Raw genomic sequence first — 14,097 nt, forward strand, 5'->3', positions numbered from 1 at the left:
AATCACGTGGAGTTTCAAACCCAAAAGTCAAGAGGAAAATTATTATCAAGAGACAAATACCAACATTTATAAGGAAGAAGGAATACAAATGACTTACATCAATGTCCAGCTCTTCAGTTCTATATTTGTATAGTGTACCCCTACATTCTTCTTGTGTTAACTATAAGGAAGAATAATATTGCCATAAAACAACTTAGTTGGACTGTGAAAACAAAAACTAATGCTCAGCTTAAGAGTTTTAACACAGAAATCAGCTTTTGCTTGAAAGCTAAACCTGCCACATTGAACAATACATATTTAGCCAATATACATTAATGAGGGTAACTAAATGGAATGTCAAGCAGACTGTCAGCAGAGCTGCAGTAAATTAACGGGCTGTTTCTAAAGCAAACTGCAGTTTCAAAGATGTACAACTCAATCAAACATGGATTATGGAGGAAGACGAAATTGCCAGAATACATCTAAATAATGATGCATCATTGTGCCTAAGTTTTGTCACATGAATTCTAAACAGAGGGGCTCATTCTACTCTGAATTATCCATTCTAGGCCCACTAAGGTCAGGTGTTTCACACGCAGGGTGATCTGAGGTGAAGCCAAAACCAGAGCAGAACGACCCCTGTTTACAACATATATGTAAATATTTTGTTAAGAGATATGTCCAATAAGTGCCATCACTTTTCACATGGATTTTTCATATGGATTTCCTACTTTTCCTAGGACTTCCTCTCCTCCAGCAAAGCATCACCAAAAATGCCACAAATAGAAGCTCTTCTATTTTATCTTTGGACCTAGGCAAAGTTGTCTCCTTGTGCTAGAAGGATGCAAAGTACCTCGAACTACTTTGATACAGCTCCTCACATAAAGTTCTTAACTTTTTCAATCTGTTACTGACTAGGAACGAGATTTTTAAATATTTTACAAGGAAAAAGGCAGCTGCCCATTTTAGAGTGAACTCTCACACAGAGTAACTACTTAATAGCCTATAGAGCAAGTAAGAACATAACACTATCAACCTTCATATTCTATTTAATTAAAAAACATTGGGTACACAGAGTCCCAACAGAGATTCTTTCCTGCCATGTGCCTCTCAGAATTAGGTAATTGTGACTTAATAGTACAAGGAAGACTACTGAGACAAACGTCCATGTTAAGGGACACTTGTAAATAAAAGGACTAGGGAAGGGTTCATGAGACAAGCATTCCAAACATAAAATAAACCTTCAACACACTCAAGTGTTTCATTTCACGATATTATGTCCACATACCTCATGCAAATGTACCTGGTGACAATTCAGAAGTATGAATAGTGTATTAAAAACACAGAATAACTTTCTTTGAAATGGACACTTCATGAAAATGAATGTTGGAATATGAAAAAAGCCACAGCACTTTTGCACCTCATGAATGTCACACAAATTAAGATAGCTGTTTAAACTCCCACTATTGTAGAGTTGTGTTGTTTTACTGTTGATTTTATCACAATGAGAGAAAAATGAAGAATGGAAATATTTAAATAAAACTCATAAACATGGCCAAATGTATTTAACTTACAGAGGAAACCTAGTTATATTTCACAACAGGAAGATTTTACAGAAGGAAGATTATCCCATATTAGATAAATACACCTTTCCAAGTCACTGCTCAGCATTTTATGTGGCTTGGCTGGAAAAATACATTGCTTTTTCAAACCAGTATTTTTCATACTTTTTAAAAAGAAAGACATTTATTTTTTTGTCATTTCAACCTCAATTATAGCCAAGTTTAAAACAGTTTGCCAATTCAGCATCCCTACCCCTCTGTACCTCCTGGAGGGAATACAATTTAAGTATTCAGACAAGGAAAACAGTTTTTCAAAGAACACTAGAGCCGTGCTAATTCTTCTTATTAAAATCCTATCACACTTTTCAAACTGCTACCGACTTCTTGCTTCGGTCAGCAGCACCAGCTCCACACAACAGGCACTGCTGGGAGCCACCTCATCCTGACATTTCCACTGCAACATTTTGCCCAGGATTAGCACAAAAACGCCCCAAATACTATGAATAACTGAATCCATCCCTGACAAAAGCAGCTCCAACTCTCCCAGCCCATCAGTGAATGCGAGAGGCGCGGGATGTGATTGCATCCTGCTGGAGGGACGGGGGAGATGTGGCAGGCAAAACCCAATTACACACCTCAGGCAAGGGCAACAGCCTCAAACCTGGAAAACAACAGCCTCAGAACCCTGGAAAACAACAGCCTCAGAACCCTGGAAAACGCATTAGCAGAGCTCCAGTGACCAAGTTATCAAAATGTCCTTCGTGCCAAATCGCTCCTGCAGAGGCTCTGCCAGGGCAGAACTCCAGAGCAAGAGTGCCATCTACTGAAGCCGGGACAGGAGCTGCTGCTGGCCTCCCTCTGCCTGTTCCAACACACCAAATCCATCCCTCTTAACACCAAAAACCTCCCTGTCCTGAGGGAGCAGCACCCTGAGAGCCACAAACAGAACCCAGCATTTTTCAAAGACAAGCTGCACAACCACAGTTTGGCCAGATGTGTTATCTTGTGTGTGAAAAAGCAAAACGAACTTGACTGAACCTCCCTCTTAGCTTAGGAATCATTTGTCACTATCTGTACAGTCCCCACCTCTGTCACACACCAGCAGCAGATGATTCCCAGAAAGGGAGAGATCCCCTGTGCTCGACACCCTGCGACACAAGAGGTTGAACTATTTAAGTAGTTGATGTTAAAAACACTGAAGTGACAGCAGTATTTTATTACTTTGTAAGCTATTTCTAGATTCCACCTACTGTTTTGATTCAATGAATATCTTGGAAGATATTTCACACCCCAAAAGCATGATATGTACCTCTGCAGGATGCTGCACGTAGGAAATTAAGACAACCTAGGACATTTTGTTGTTGAGCACAAGATTAAAATCAAGACTTCCAAAAGGCTCTTTTATTTACTTCTTGCTCTTTAAAATACTTCTTGCTGTCAGGAAGCAGGGCAAATGGGCATTTAGCCCCATTAAGCAAGGTTCTCCTCTAATTTTGAATTCTGTGACCTAAAACACTTCAAATACAAAAGATAAGATTTTTACAACATCACCTTGTGTTCATAACACAACCTGAAACATCTCAAAATCTAACATGCATAACAATTTAAATATATGTAGCTTCTATAACAATAATAACAAGCCATAAGCAAAATCTCCCTATCCTTATAGGAACAAAAAACCTAAGGGCTATTTTTCTGTGTTTTTAATCTATTAAGAACAATTCTCCATGGCAAGACCTGGACGTTAGCTTGTTGCACTCAGATTTTCATTTTTCTTCCCAAAGGGAACTCAGACATATAAGAGGAATTGAGGAAAACTTTGCTTTTTAAAGTCAGCCTGTACTGCTTTAGAGGAAAAGACTGGAGAACAAGATTAACATTCCTCATCTAGTATTAGAAAGAAGCAAAAGACCCCAAACCAAGGGAGAAATGGGTCTAGTCTATAAAAAACTTTTTTCTTGTCTGTACATATGGAATAATTTCCATGGCCTGTACTTGTGAATTTATAGCACAGTCTGCAGAGCAGACTGATGTAAGTCAAGTGATTTAAATAACTCTGAAGATGTAACAAATCACAAGCAAAAGTGCCTTATAAATAACACATTTGAAATAGTACAGGTTCTTGCTGCTTTACTAAAGAATCATTAATCATTACAAAAAGGAAGCAAGACAAATTAAATACAAACTTTTCTTGCTTTCCTTTGCTTAACTCTAAATGAGCTCAGACCCAAAACTGAACTGAATAAACTGAAGCTGAGAAAGATCCTTTCCTTTATCCACAGGAATGGTTGCAGTCATCACAAACTATTTTAGCATCCTGACAACAAAACAAGTTCCACTCAGTTGCACAGAGGCTTCTCCCAATTATTTACATGGCTTTAAAACTGCAGCAGGAAAGATGATTGTTAAACAAATTTATTTCATTTGAATAAGAAATTATATGTTGTTTAGACTCTAAATGAAGTTGCCAGAATTTTAAACGGGTTGATTTTGCATTACAAAAGTTTAGAAGACTATTTAGACAGTGAAATTTGGAGTGTATTTTAGCCTCTCCAGAAAGTCAGTTAATGGAACATCTCACACAGGAAAACTTTATCCACGGAAGCAGAAGATGTTGTGACTCCTCAGCTAAGGCAGCTTCTGCAGAAGCCTTCAGCATGTCACAAACCCTCTGCCCTGAAGAGACCACATCTCCAGAGGCAACAGGTTATTCAGTCCTCAGGACCCGTTAAGAGTCGCTGCTTCTCTGACAAGAATGCCAAAAAAGGTGTTGATTCAGTTAAATGTGCCTGCAAGGTGAAGGCAGACACTGGCAGCTGGCCAGGGCAGCACTGGGGAATTTATTGGTACCCCCAAAGGCAGGAGCAGATTAGCCCAGGCACAACTATATAAAATATGTCTATTTAATACTAGGAGCTTGGGCTAGTCTCCCCTGACATGTCTACAACATCTCTGCTCATTATACCCCCATTGATTTATCTTACATACTCTTATCACATAAAATTGACTTGCTTTAAAAAAATTCTAACAGTCAAAATTACAACAAACCCCTAAAATTTCATTTAGGGCTCCAGGGCACCTTACTTCTCTCATTCCCCTCCAAATATTCCAATTCCCCTTCAGGTTCCAAGTTAAAGCTCCTGTTTTGCATGTAGGAACACAAATTGGATGGTCATGTAATCAGTCACTCACATCCCAACTTCCTCTGGAAAACTGAGATTATTTTTGGCAACATTTCTGGATCGGAAGCAAACTTACGATGTGGAGTTGACTTTAAAAAAAAAATTAAATATTCGATTAAACTGCAGCATTTTTTAGAAACATGGAAGTAATAAACATCTGTTCTACATGGCAGAACATCTCCTTTTCTTCAAACTGTGCAACCTTTATGCGTAATTTTGGCTCACAAGGGCAAAAACGTAAATGCAAGGGAACTGGCCAGATATTCCCCTGTGAGAACAACACCTTCCCTGTGGCTGAGGCAAGAAACTTCTCAAACACCCCCTGGCATGACAGGGGCTGCTCAGTTCAGCCCCAGCACCAACAGAGAGGGATTGGCCATGCTCATAAGTTAGTGCAGGTCTCAACTCCCAGACAATATTTCCATTCACATTTCTGATTCTTCTTCCATCTTACCATTGCCAACCAGCACCAGATACTCTGTAAGTGTGCACAGTAAAGTCTGCTGTGACTTTATGAACAGACACTGCCTTTTGGATTTACAGGCCCCAGATCAAAGTAATTTTGATCCTTTCTTTCTTCAGTGGCTAAAGGCTGGGTAGGTGCAAACAAAAAACTTGTAAATCCACTTCCTAGAACGAAACAAAATCGCCAGAAATGACCAGGTAAACACCGCTCACATGCTTTTGTAATGGTCAAAAGAAAGAAGCACCTTTGAACACTAATTGCAGAGAATCATGCTAAGACAAATGTTGGAAGCTCACTGGAAGTTTCATGAATTTTACTGGACACCTGCATAAAGCACCAGCTAATTAAATAGTCTAGACAGAGAGGAGTTACTCAGAAGTGTACACTGAATAGTAAACAACGAAAAGGCAGCGGAAGCCATGCCAACGATACTGCAGCGCTTCGGGAAGCATGGATGACTTGTGGGTGTCCAAAGCAAAGGAGAGAAACACCAATGTCATGGATAAATCTGAGGGACAACCAAAACTGTCACTAAGGAAAATTCTGGCAGATGATAAAGCAATTTCATTCACTCTCCAAGACCTTACTTGATGGTACAGTTGCGGTCTTAGCGCCGAGTTCTCAATCATAGTGTGAACCATGGTGATTAAAGGTTCATTCTCTTTCATCTATTTCAAATCAGGAGGAGCATACAGCAAACATCAGTTTACAGCATGGCTAGATTTGAAAGACGACACTGTAAAATATAGCCTCTACTTTAATTCTTTCTAATAATGCAGTAGATTACATTTTAACCCATGCTTTTCATATATTCCATCATTCAGTAATACCAACATCTGAAAAGTTTAATAATATCAAACAAATATATCAAAAGTAACGTAAATGCTCAACACCAATGTAATATTTGTTCACCAACACTCTCCCTTTTTAAAAATAAAAAAGCTTAAAACAAGTTTGGCTTTGCATGGTATTGAAATGAAAAGGATTATTGGATTTTGCAGCAGGAACACTCAAACCTTTATCAGAAAACCTTTTAAATTATAGATTTGATAATTCAGTGTACATTAAAAAGATATAAGCATTCCCAGCCTGTGAACAGACTCATGTCCATGTATCACAAAATGACTTTATGTACTGCACTGATTTATATCCTTTGCAGCTTTGAATCATTACCTGTTGCATTTATCCACCCCTACACACTGGAGTGAAACTATTTTGGAACTGGCCAGACACCTTCTATAATGATCAGGCATGCAATTGTCAAAATCAGGTACTTTATTACACATTGCATAAATTTAGGGCTTCAGAAAAGTGTGCAACACAGGAAAAAAGTATGGGATTTTGGTCTTAAAAAGGAGACTATCCTAACAATAAGGGGGAAATTATGAAAACAGGCAGTTTTCTTCTCCAAAAGAAAACTGAAAAGTCACTTGATGCACAATTCTCCTCCTATTTTTGCAATAACTGCTTTAGCAGAAACTTTTAGCAATACCTGCTTCAGGCATGGTTACACAAAGTGTGTGAAGGAGCATTCATGATCTTTCCCTTTGTATTTATATGCACTCCCCATGAATTTGCATAGCAACGTTTTCTTTCATAGATGGAAATGCAACAGAATGAGTTTCTGATGCCTTCTAGTATTTCTTGTCCAAAATTATTTAGGAAAAAACCTAACTTTTACATTTGGAGGAGTATTCTTTTCATCTTATTTTTTCTTGTTGTACATAGAGGACCTTTTTGTTGTTGTTGCTTTTTATCCACTGCAAAGTCTGATCAGCTGGTAAGTTAATCAGGCAATGACAAGTACCTTAAGAAGCTTATGATACTCTGTTTGTTCAAGGCAGGGAAAAACCCCGAAACAAGCTGCCCCTAGCACTTACTCCATCATTTCCACTATAGGTAAACAGAAAACCAGGACTGACACAAGAAGTTGTTCTCCCTCTACATTAAAATTTTGTCCAGAGTGGTTATACTAAAACAGATCTCAATAAAGAGAGAAATAATAAGGCCCAAAGCCAAGCAATCAAATACAGCCAACTGATAAAAATAATGAAAGAAAAATTTCTCTGAAGCTGAAATATTTTATTAAGAACACACAGGTTTGTATGCATTTTTATTATCAGGACCTGAACCACTTCATATCCTCTACCTAATACCTTTCCTACAATTTCAAATTTTTCAAATGTGAACATTTCAAATTTTTCTTTTCTGACCAGTAACAGACAGCGCCAGCATTAGTTTCTGTTGAACTGCTCAAAGTTTGTTTAAATCCAGATTAGAAAATAAGTAATATGTCTTTGCTTAAAAGACATTTTGAAGTAATGTTTGGTTTTCTAGAAGCTCCAACTTTGATTTACAGGAGTTCTTCCAACATTTTTACTACTACTGAATCTCTCTCCCAACTCTGCAAACCTTGAGCCAGCAGAGTGGTTTAAAAAGAAAAGGGTTCTGGACAACCATTTATTTGGCCCTAAGACATAGAAGAAATCATATGGCTGGGTATCTATGGGCCAAGTCTTTTCACGCTTTTTTCCCCCTCTCTGAACTCCAACAACAACAACAACAAAAATTCTGAAAGCGTAATACAAAACCATCAGAAAGTGTAAGGTGAGCATTTCTGAGCATGGCCAAAGGAAACAGCAGTACAAAAACAAATGATTTCCAAAAGGTGACTGAATATTCTTGATTCTTGACAAGAAAGCCACCGATTTAACAGCCATATTATTGCAGCAGAATATAAATGACCTTCATTACACATGAATTTTAGTCCGCCTGAAAAGTCACCTGTGCAACCTTGTAATAAATTTATTATTTATTGTTGTGTACAGTACTGAGCTCTTTGTGACCAAGAATGTGAGAGTTGAGGATACGGGGACTGGAGTCCCATCATGTGCTATAAGCAAAGTAAGTTCTGACACTATTTACAGAGATTAAACACAAGTGGAAATACCTAATTTAAGTACACTGGACATTTAAAATCCAGAGAGGGTAAGAGACTAATCCACGCGGGTTACAGATACTGGTAACAAGGAGGAAGGGTCTCAATTACACTGAAAGAAATTTTGATTTTTTTAATGCTTTTAACATAAAGGGAAATTGATATTTGGCAAAGTAATGAAAAGCTATAAATGTGATACCGCCCCTAGAAGCAGAGAGATTTTCAGGGGGATTTATTTCCTGCAGGTAGATGACAGTATTATAAAACAAGAGAAGTGAGTATTCCAACCTGCTCTTCCATGATTCTGAGATTAAGGTAATAGATTTTAGACTTGATTTCTAAGTTGTACTGATTTCTTGCATTTCTGGTATGGCACAACTATAAGACTTACACACTTTCCTAAATTAATGCTTACCACATCACATTTCTAAATTTTATCTGGTGCAAGTGAAAGGAAAATAATTTTTACTATTTTGTATCTTGTAAATAGACAATTCCCCCCATTTAATCCTGCCCATCATATTCACAAGCTTGGCTAACCAAGCAGTAACAACAATTTTACACTTTACATTGACAGTTATCCTTTCTTGACAATGAATTACACTGTTGGAAGACAGAACTCCCCTATTCCAACACATTATAGACTGGAAATATTTGAGTTGGATGAAATATTTTGGTCTAATTTAGCAAGCAGTGTGTCCCTACTGTTCTGAACCTGCTGCAGCCCCTTAAATAAAACCATACAGAGATGTTTGGGAATGCACTGCCATTAAACTGAATTGGTCACAATTCCCACCCTGTTTTCAAAAGGTAATAGGAAAATAAAGTCAAGCAAGCCCATGTGAGTGTGTGTATTGTGTCTCTGTCACAGCTGGGGTTTTCCATAACTCACTGAAACCCCTGTAGAGGAAAATATAAAAATTCTAACAGCTGGTTTTAAGTGTAAGGCTCAAAACTTTCAATAAAAGACACAATAAATATAAAAGATTCTTACAAAAAGTGATTTTTATCTTTTCAACCAATGCTCATCCGGTTGCTTATTTTAGTTCTAAGCACTTATGACTGTCTTTTATAACTGCTAGCAAAAAAAAAAAAAATTCACTTCAAAACTTGTCAAACACAACTTGTACAGAAATCCCATTTGGTCATGTAACAAGGCCATAAAGAGAGATATTATAATTCTTCATTTGGCCGTCAATTATGTTAATGAACACCTGTACCCTAGTGAAGAACTGAACCCTCACTCTGTAAGACAGCAGAAACTGGAAAGAATTAAAATCTTATTTTTATATAAACCCTTCAGAATGAACTGAGAAAAATGAGAAAAGGAGCCATGTTATGATTTCTTTAAAATATTTCTTCATGTTTGACTGTCTCTTCATTTAATGTCCTGTACAAACATCTAACTTTTTAATTTGAAAAACTGAAATTCTTAGAAGTACCCATTTTTTAATAAATTGCATGTGTGTCATATGAGCTTGGAAACATATTAGGACTGGTTAAAGAAGGTAAAATGCTACAGTTAGTGTTATTATGAAAAGGAAATTAAGAACATATTTAGAACAGATATAAATGAATGGTGATTGGCTACTGTTTTCTGACAAATTTTGAATTGAGGGATTCTTTTTCCCCGTAAGAGCTCAGATTTGTGATCAATTGAGATATCCTATGCTGTGGGCATCACCCAACTTCACAACAAGCACTGAAAATCCTTCCCCCCAAATATTTCCAGCTTTGATAGGAGCAGGCAAAAAGCATTTAGAAACATAAACACACAAGTAAATTGCAAATCCCACCTGGTGATCCAAATATATGGCATTCCTTTGAAGGTGATGTGAAAGAATCTCATTCTAGCAGGCCGCAGTCAGGGGGGAAAAGGAAAGGGACAGAAGGCGCAGAATGCATGAAAAGAGCTTGGAAGGATGTAAACTAGACAGTGATAGACAGTTCTGTTTTATGGAGAAATACAATGCTGCTTTTAACTGCCTTTTTTAGTTAAGTTTTGAGCCCGAAACAGAAATGGTGAAAGTTTGCTACAAATCAGACCATGAACCACTACATTTCATTCTGGTTTACACACAAAACACAGTCAGCTTATGTCAATGTCCACTACACAGGCAACTATGAACCCTTTGATAAAGCCATGTTTAAAACATGTCCTGCTTTTTGTACACATATCACAAACAAGATGGAATCTGATTGGAGGCTGCATAAACAGCACATTAATCTCAATCTATCACAACTAATTTTGTTTGTAATACAAAATAATAGATGAAAACTACCTCATTTTAAACCTGAATGTCCTGGGGTGTCTTTATGATGCTATTGCCTGTTTAGCCCAGAACTCTAGCGAGCTGCAAGGCACTTTAAAACATTCCCAGGCGATTTTGACTCAGCTTACTTCAAAAACCAAAACGTCAAAGGGTTGATAGCGGAGCACCATGCGCACACAGGATTAGTTCCACTCGCACAGGAGAACTTTGCACAGAGCAGACTTGGGTTAATGGATGGCTGTGGGTTAGTGGGGATGGAGCAGGACACACATTGCTGGATGGCTGACCTTTGGGCTGCTGGCCTCAAGCTTTAGCTGCATGAGCTGTGCTAGTGTGTGCTCCCGGATACTACTCAGCTCCGCCTGCTGCCGTCTCAGCTTTATGAGCAGCAGGGTCAGCTCCTCCGGCTGAGGGAGTGCAGTGTGAGAAGCCAAAGAGCAGAGAAAAGGTTAATTGGTATCCCAAACAACACCTCAGTAAAACAAGGCACGCCTCATAAAAGGTTTCCTACTAAAAGTAAAGGAGGGTGCACCTTTAGAGCGCCTTGCAGGGACTCTGGCAGTGATACAACACAAGAGAAAACATTTCCCCCAGGTGAACTCTTCCAAATATAAAATGAAGGGTTAACCTTTGACTGCTCAAACCAGCAAATGCCATAAAAGTCAAACTTTCTGTAATAACTGAGGATTTTGCAGGGCAAAGTCTGTGCAGTCCTCAATTTTCCTGACATGCATATCAAATTGGTGATACTGACTTAAGTCGGGGGAGACAACTCCAGCCCTTAGGATGTTGTTCCCTGTATGTGGGCAGCCATTTGAGCTTGGTGAAAGAATCAAAACATGCCCTCAAGAAAATGTAGTTTTAAAAATAATTCTTCAGACAATTATTTAAAATAATTCTTCAAATGTATGTGTCGAAATTGAGAGGAAAAATTGATGACAATCCCATGTTTACTGAACTACCTCAGAAATAATCACCTTTCACAAAAAAAAATTTGCACAAGCATGACAAAAATGATTCTCCATCCCACCTTTCTGAGGCCTCCAGTTATTTTTACTGCTTTACTTCTATAACTAAGCTGTACAATACAGCCTTAGGAAGGGATGAAGAATAGCATTTAAGACTTATTAGAGATTATATGTATTATGGAAATAAAGTCCACCTCAAATGGGTATTTTTCAGGTAATTCCACACAGATCAGCTTAGGTCAGTTTGGGAAATTCTACCTGAACCTTTCCTGGGAACGACTTCTATCAGCAATACTCCAAAGAAAACAAACCATTGAGCATCACAAGTATTTTTGTTATGTTCCTGTTTGCTTCTGTTTCTTACACTTCACCAGAAGTCAGCCTTACAAGAGGTTAAATATTCATCCAGAATTTTGATTTTCTCACAAACACTGTGAGTTAAACAAAGCCCAAGCACAAAAAGCTCCTGAACCCCTGCTTGCCCTCTCTGACAGGCACAGAACTTCCCCAAAGCAAAGAAGTAAAGAGCTCCAGAGAACCCCACATTAAAAATGCTGGAAGTGAATACCAGTTTCTCAGAATAAAGATGAAAAAATCTCTGAGAAGGAGCATGGCACCAGCACTTCTATGAGTTCAGAACAGAGGAGCCCACAAGAGGGAGCAAGGGATTTCCACATAGCTTCAGTTGGAAAAACCATTTGCTTTTGAGGGAAAACCAACACCAAACCCAAACTCTCTAATGGCAGTTTTCCTTCTTACAGTTCTCCTTCAATACCTGGACTAAAAATACTGAATTGCAGAGAGCAAGTGTAAGAATCCAGACTGCTATACAGGGCATTTTGGAGTTCTCTCCAAAAATAGGCAACAGCGCTTTCAGTCTGGCAAGTAACGTCCACTCAAAGCACAACGAGTCTCATTTTTAGGAATATGAGAACAAAAAGTAGCATTTTCAAGTAAAAGGAGCAGTGATCCACTTTTTCAAGATCAAAATCCTTTTAGTACATTCTGAAAAAGCCCAATTTTAGTGCATTAGGAATAACCTATTTCATTGCACTCCAACCCAAACTTTCTCCACAGAGGAGCCCTTAGAACAGAACTCCTACTCCTGTCTAGACATTAATAATTTGCTGCTGGTGCTGTGCATTTGGTGCAGGTCTTGCAACTACCATAACACAGACTTTTTTCAGGGCTACCTACAGGTTTCCTCCTCTGGCCCTGCACTGTTATGCTGTGGATTTCTGGTTGGTTTCCTGGACCTGCTTGTCCCTCTGGAGATCAGCCCAGAATGGCTGAGGGGGCCACGAACCCCAAGAAATGTCTGGAAGGCTCCAGCTGCCAAAGGACAACCCCAAAAGTCACTGAAGGTGGCAGAAATCTGTGCTGGGAAGTGCAGGAAGCAGGGCTCGAGGCAGTGGAAGGACTGGCTGCCCACAGTATGATCAGAAAAAACAAATTAAAAAATCATTTTTCTTAGTTCGTAACTCTCAATTGGTATTTTTGGATGGACAGAGAGATGACAAAAAAAGGAGATAAAAACTGGTAAAGAAGTGGCATCAATTTAGGGCACTTTTTTGGCTGAGAGTCATGTTTGAACTAGGAAAGTGATGAGTATTCACCAACATTACTTTGATGAAATATCTTCAATGGGAATTTCAGCTCTACCACAGTACAGTGTCACAAAGGACATCCTTTTATAAAACACTCTTTTACATTCCCAAAAAAGCCAAACTTTACTTCTAGGATTTTCTAAATAATCAATGGAGAAATAAGTGTTCTATGATGTTGTCTACGTTCTCCCAGGAATTTCAGCAATGTATCAACAATGATTAAAAAATAATAAATCTCTATTTCCCAAAGAAAACCTTGACTCAGCAGCTACACAATATTCTTAAATTCTGCGGAATCACAGAGTACTTCTACCCCATATAATTTAAATAAAGGTTACATTTAAAGCCAGCTTTAACTAGAATAAAATTTCAATGTTGCCTCTTCATACTTAAAGGATTATTGTTAAAAAAACCCCTGATGTATCAAATAAAAAATCCAACTCACTGTTTTGCCTTGGAGGTTCTGAGGAGTAACAGGCTGTAAACTCAGACCTGCTGGCATCGACCTTCTGTCAGGCACAAAGACATGCTGCACAAAAAAAATAGCACAGTGTGACCCACAGTTGTTTCTAAAGACTCAAGAACTTTAAATGCTAACACAAGAAGTCAAGCCAACTTCCCCCTCATGAAAATTTGCTATGATTTGTGCCAGTAACGCTCCCTGTTGATTTACTACCTAGGTTACTCAAGTCTCTGAGCTTTAGAAATACCCCAAATTTCATATTTGATTTAATTAACAGTTCTCCCTCATTATTGTTGCTCTACTGACACAGTGCTGACTACGAGCAAGGTCTACCCACAAATCACAATTATTTCTGACAATACACCGAGAGACTCCCACTACAGTTCTATTTCCAAAGCATAAACAATATAACCAGTAATATTCCCCAAAGTGGATGTTTTTCACTTAAATGTACATTATAATCACTTAAATGTATGTTAAATAAATATAGACATGAGCTAACAACACTGAAAAATATTAAATATTCACAAATATAAAATGTTTTGTAGCAGTTTTAAAGGAGTCCTGGAAAATAACAGTTTTAGCATTAAAAGGTCCGCAGTCATGGCAAGATACCTTAGAAAAGTACATCTAAAATGATTTGTGATAAAAAAAAAACA

General features: G+C 38.1%; 1 protein-coding gene across 12 annotated transcripts in view; it reads right to left on the bottom strand.

The window, feature by feature from the left end:
- PLEKHA5 (pleckstrin homology domain containing A5) overlaps window positions 1-14,097 on the bottom strand; it is a 156,935-nt gene that overhangs the window by 20,991 nt on the left and 121,847 nt on the right. For 5 of the 12 annotated variants that reach the window (XM_054282225.1, XM_054282222.1, XM_054282228.1 and 2 more), the window contains 5 exons: window positions 13,421-13,504; window positions 10,688-10,807; window positions 9,924-9,977; window positions 5,777-5,857; window positions 98-160 (listed from right to left, as the gene is read on the bottom strand). In XM_054282225.1, coding sequence (XP_054138200.1) covers window positions 98-160; window positions 5,777-5,857; window positions 9,924-9,977; window positions 10,688-10,807; window positions 13,421-13,504 — 402 coding nt within the window. Of the gene's footprint in view, window positions 1-97; window positions 161-5,776; window positions 5,926-9,923; window positions 9,978-10,687; window positions 10,808-13,420; window positions 13,505-14,097 lie in introns of those variants that run through there. The other 7 variants (XM_054282227.1, XM_054282223.1, XM_054282229.1 and 4 more) reach the window with 4 other exon arrangements.

This window comes from Melozone crissalis, unplaced genomic scaffold (genome assembly GCF_028551555.1).
Source record: "Melozone crissalis strain CALT ecotype California unplaced genomic scaffold, PUWL_Pcris_2 ptg000033l_1, whole genome shotgun sequence".
In the NCBI taxonomy this organism is placed as follows: Eukaryota; Metazoa; Chordata; class Aves; order Passeriformes; family Passerellidae; genus Melozone; species Melozone crissalis.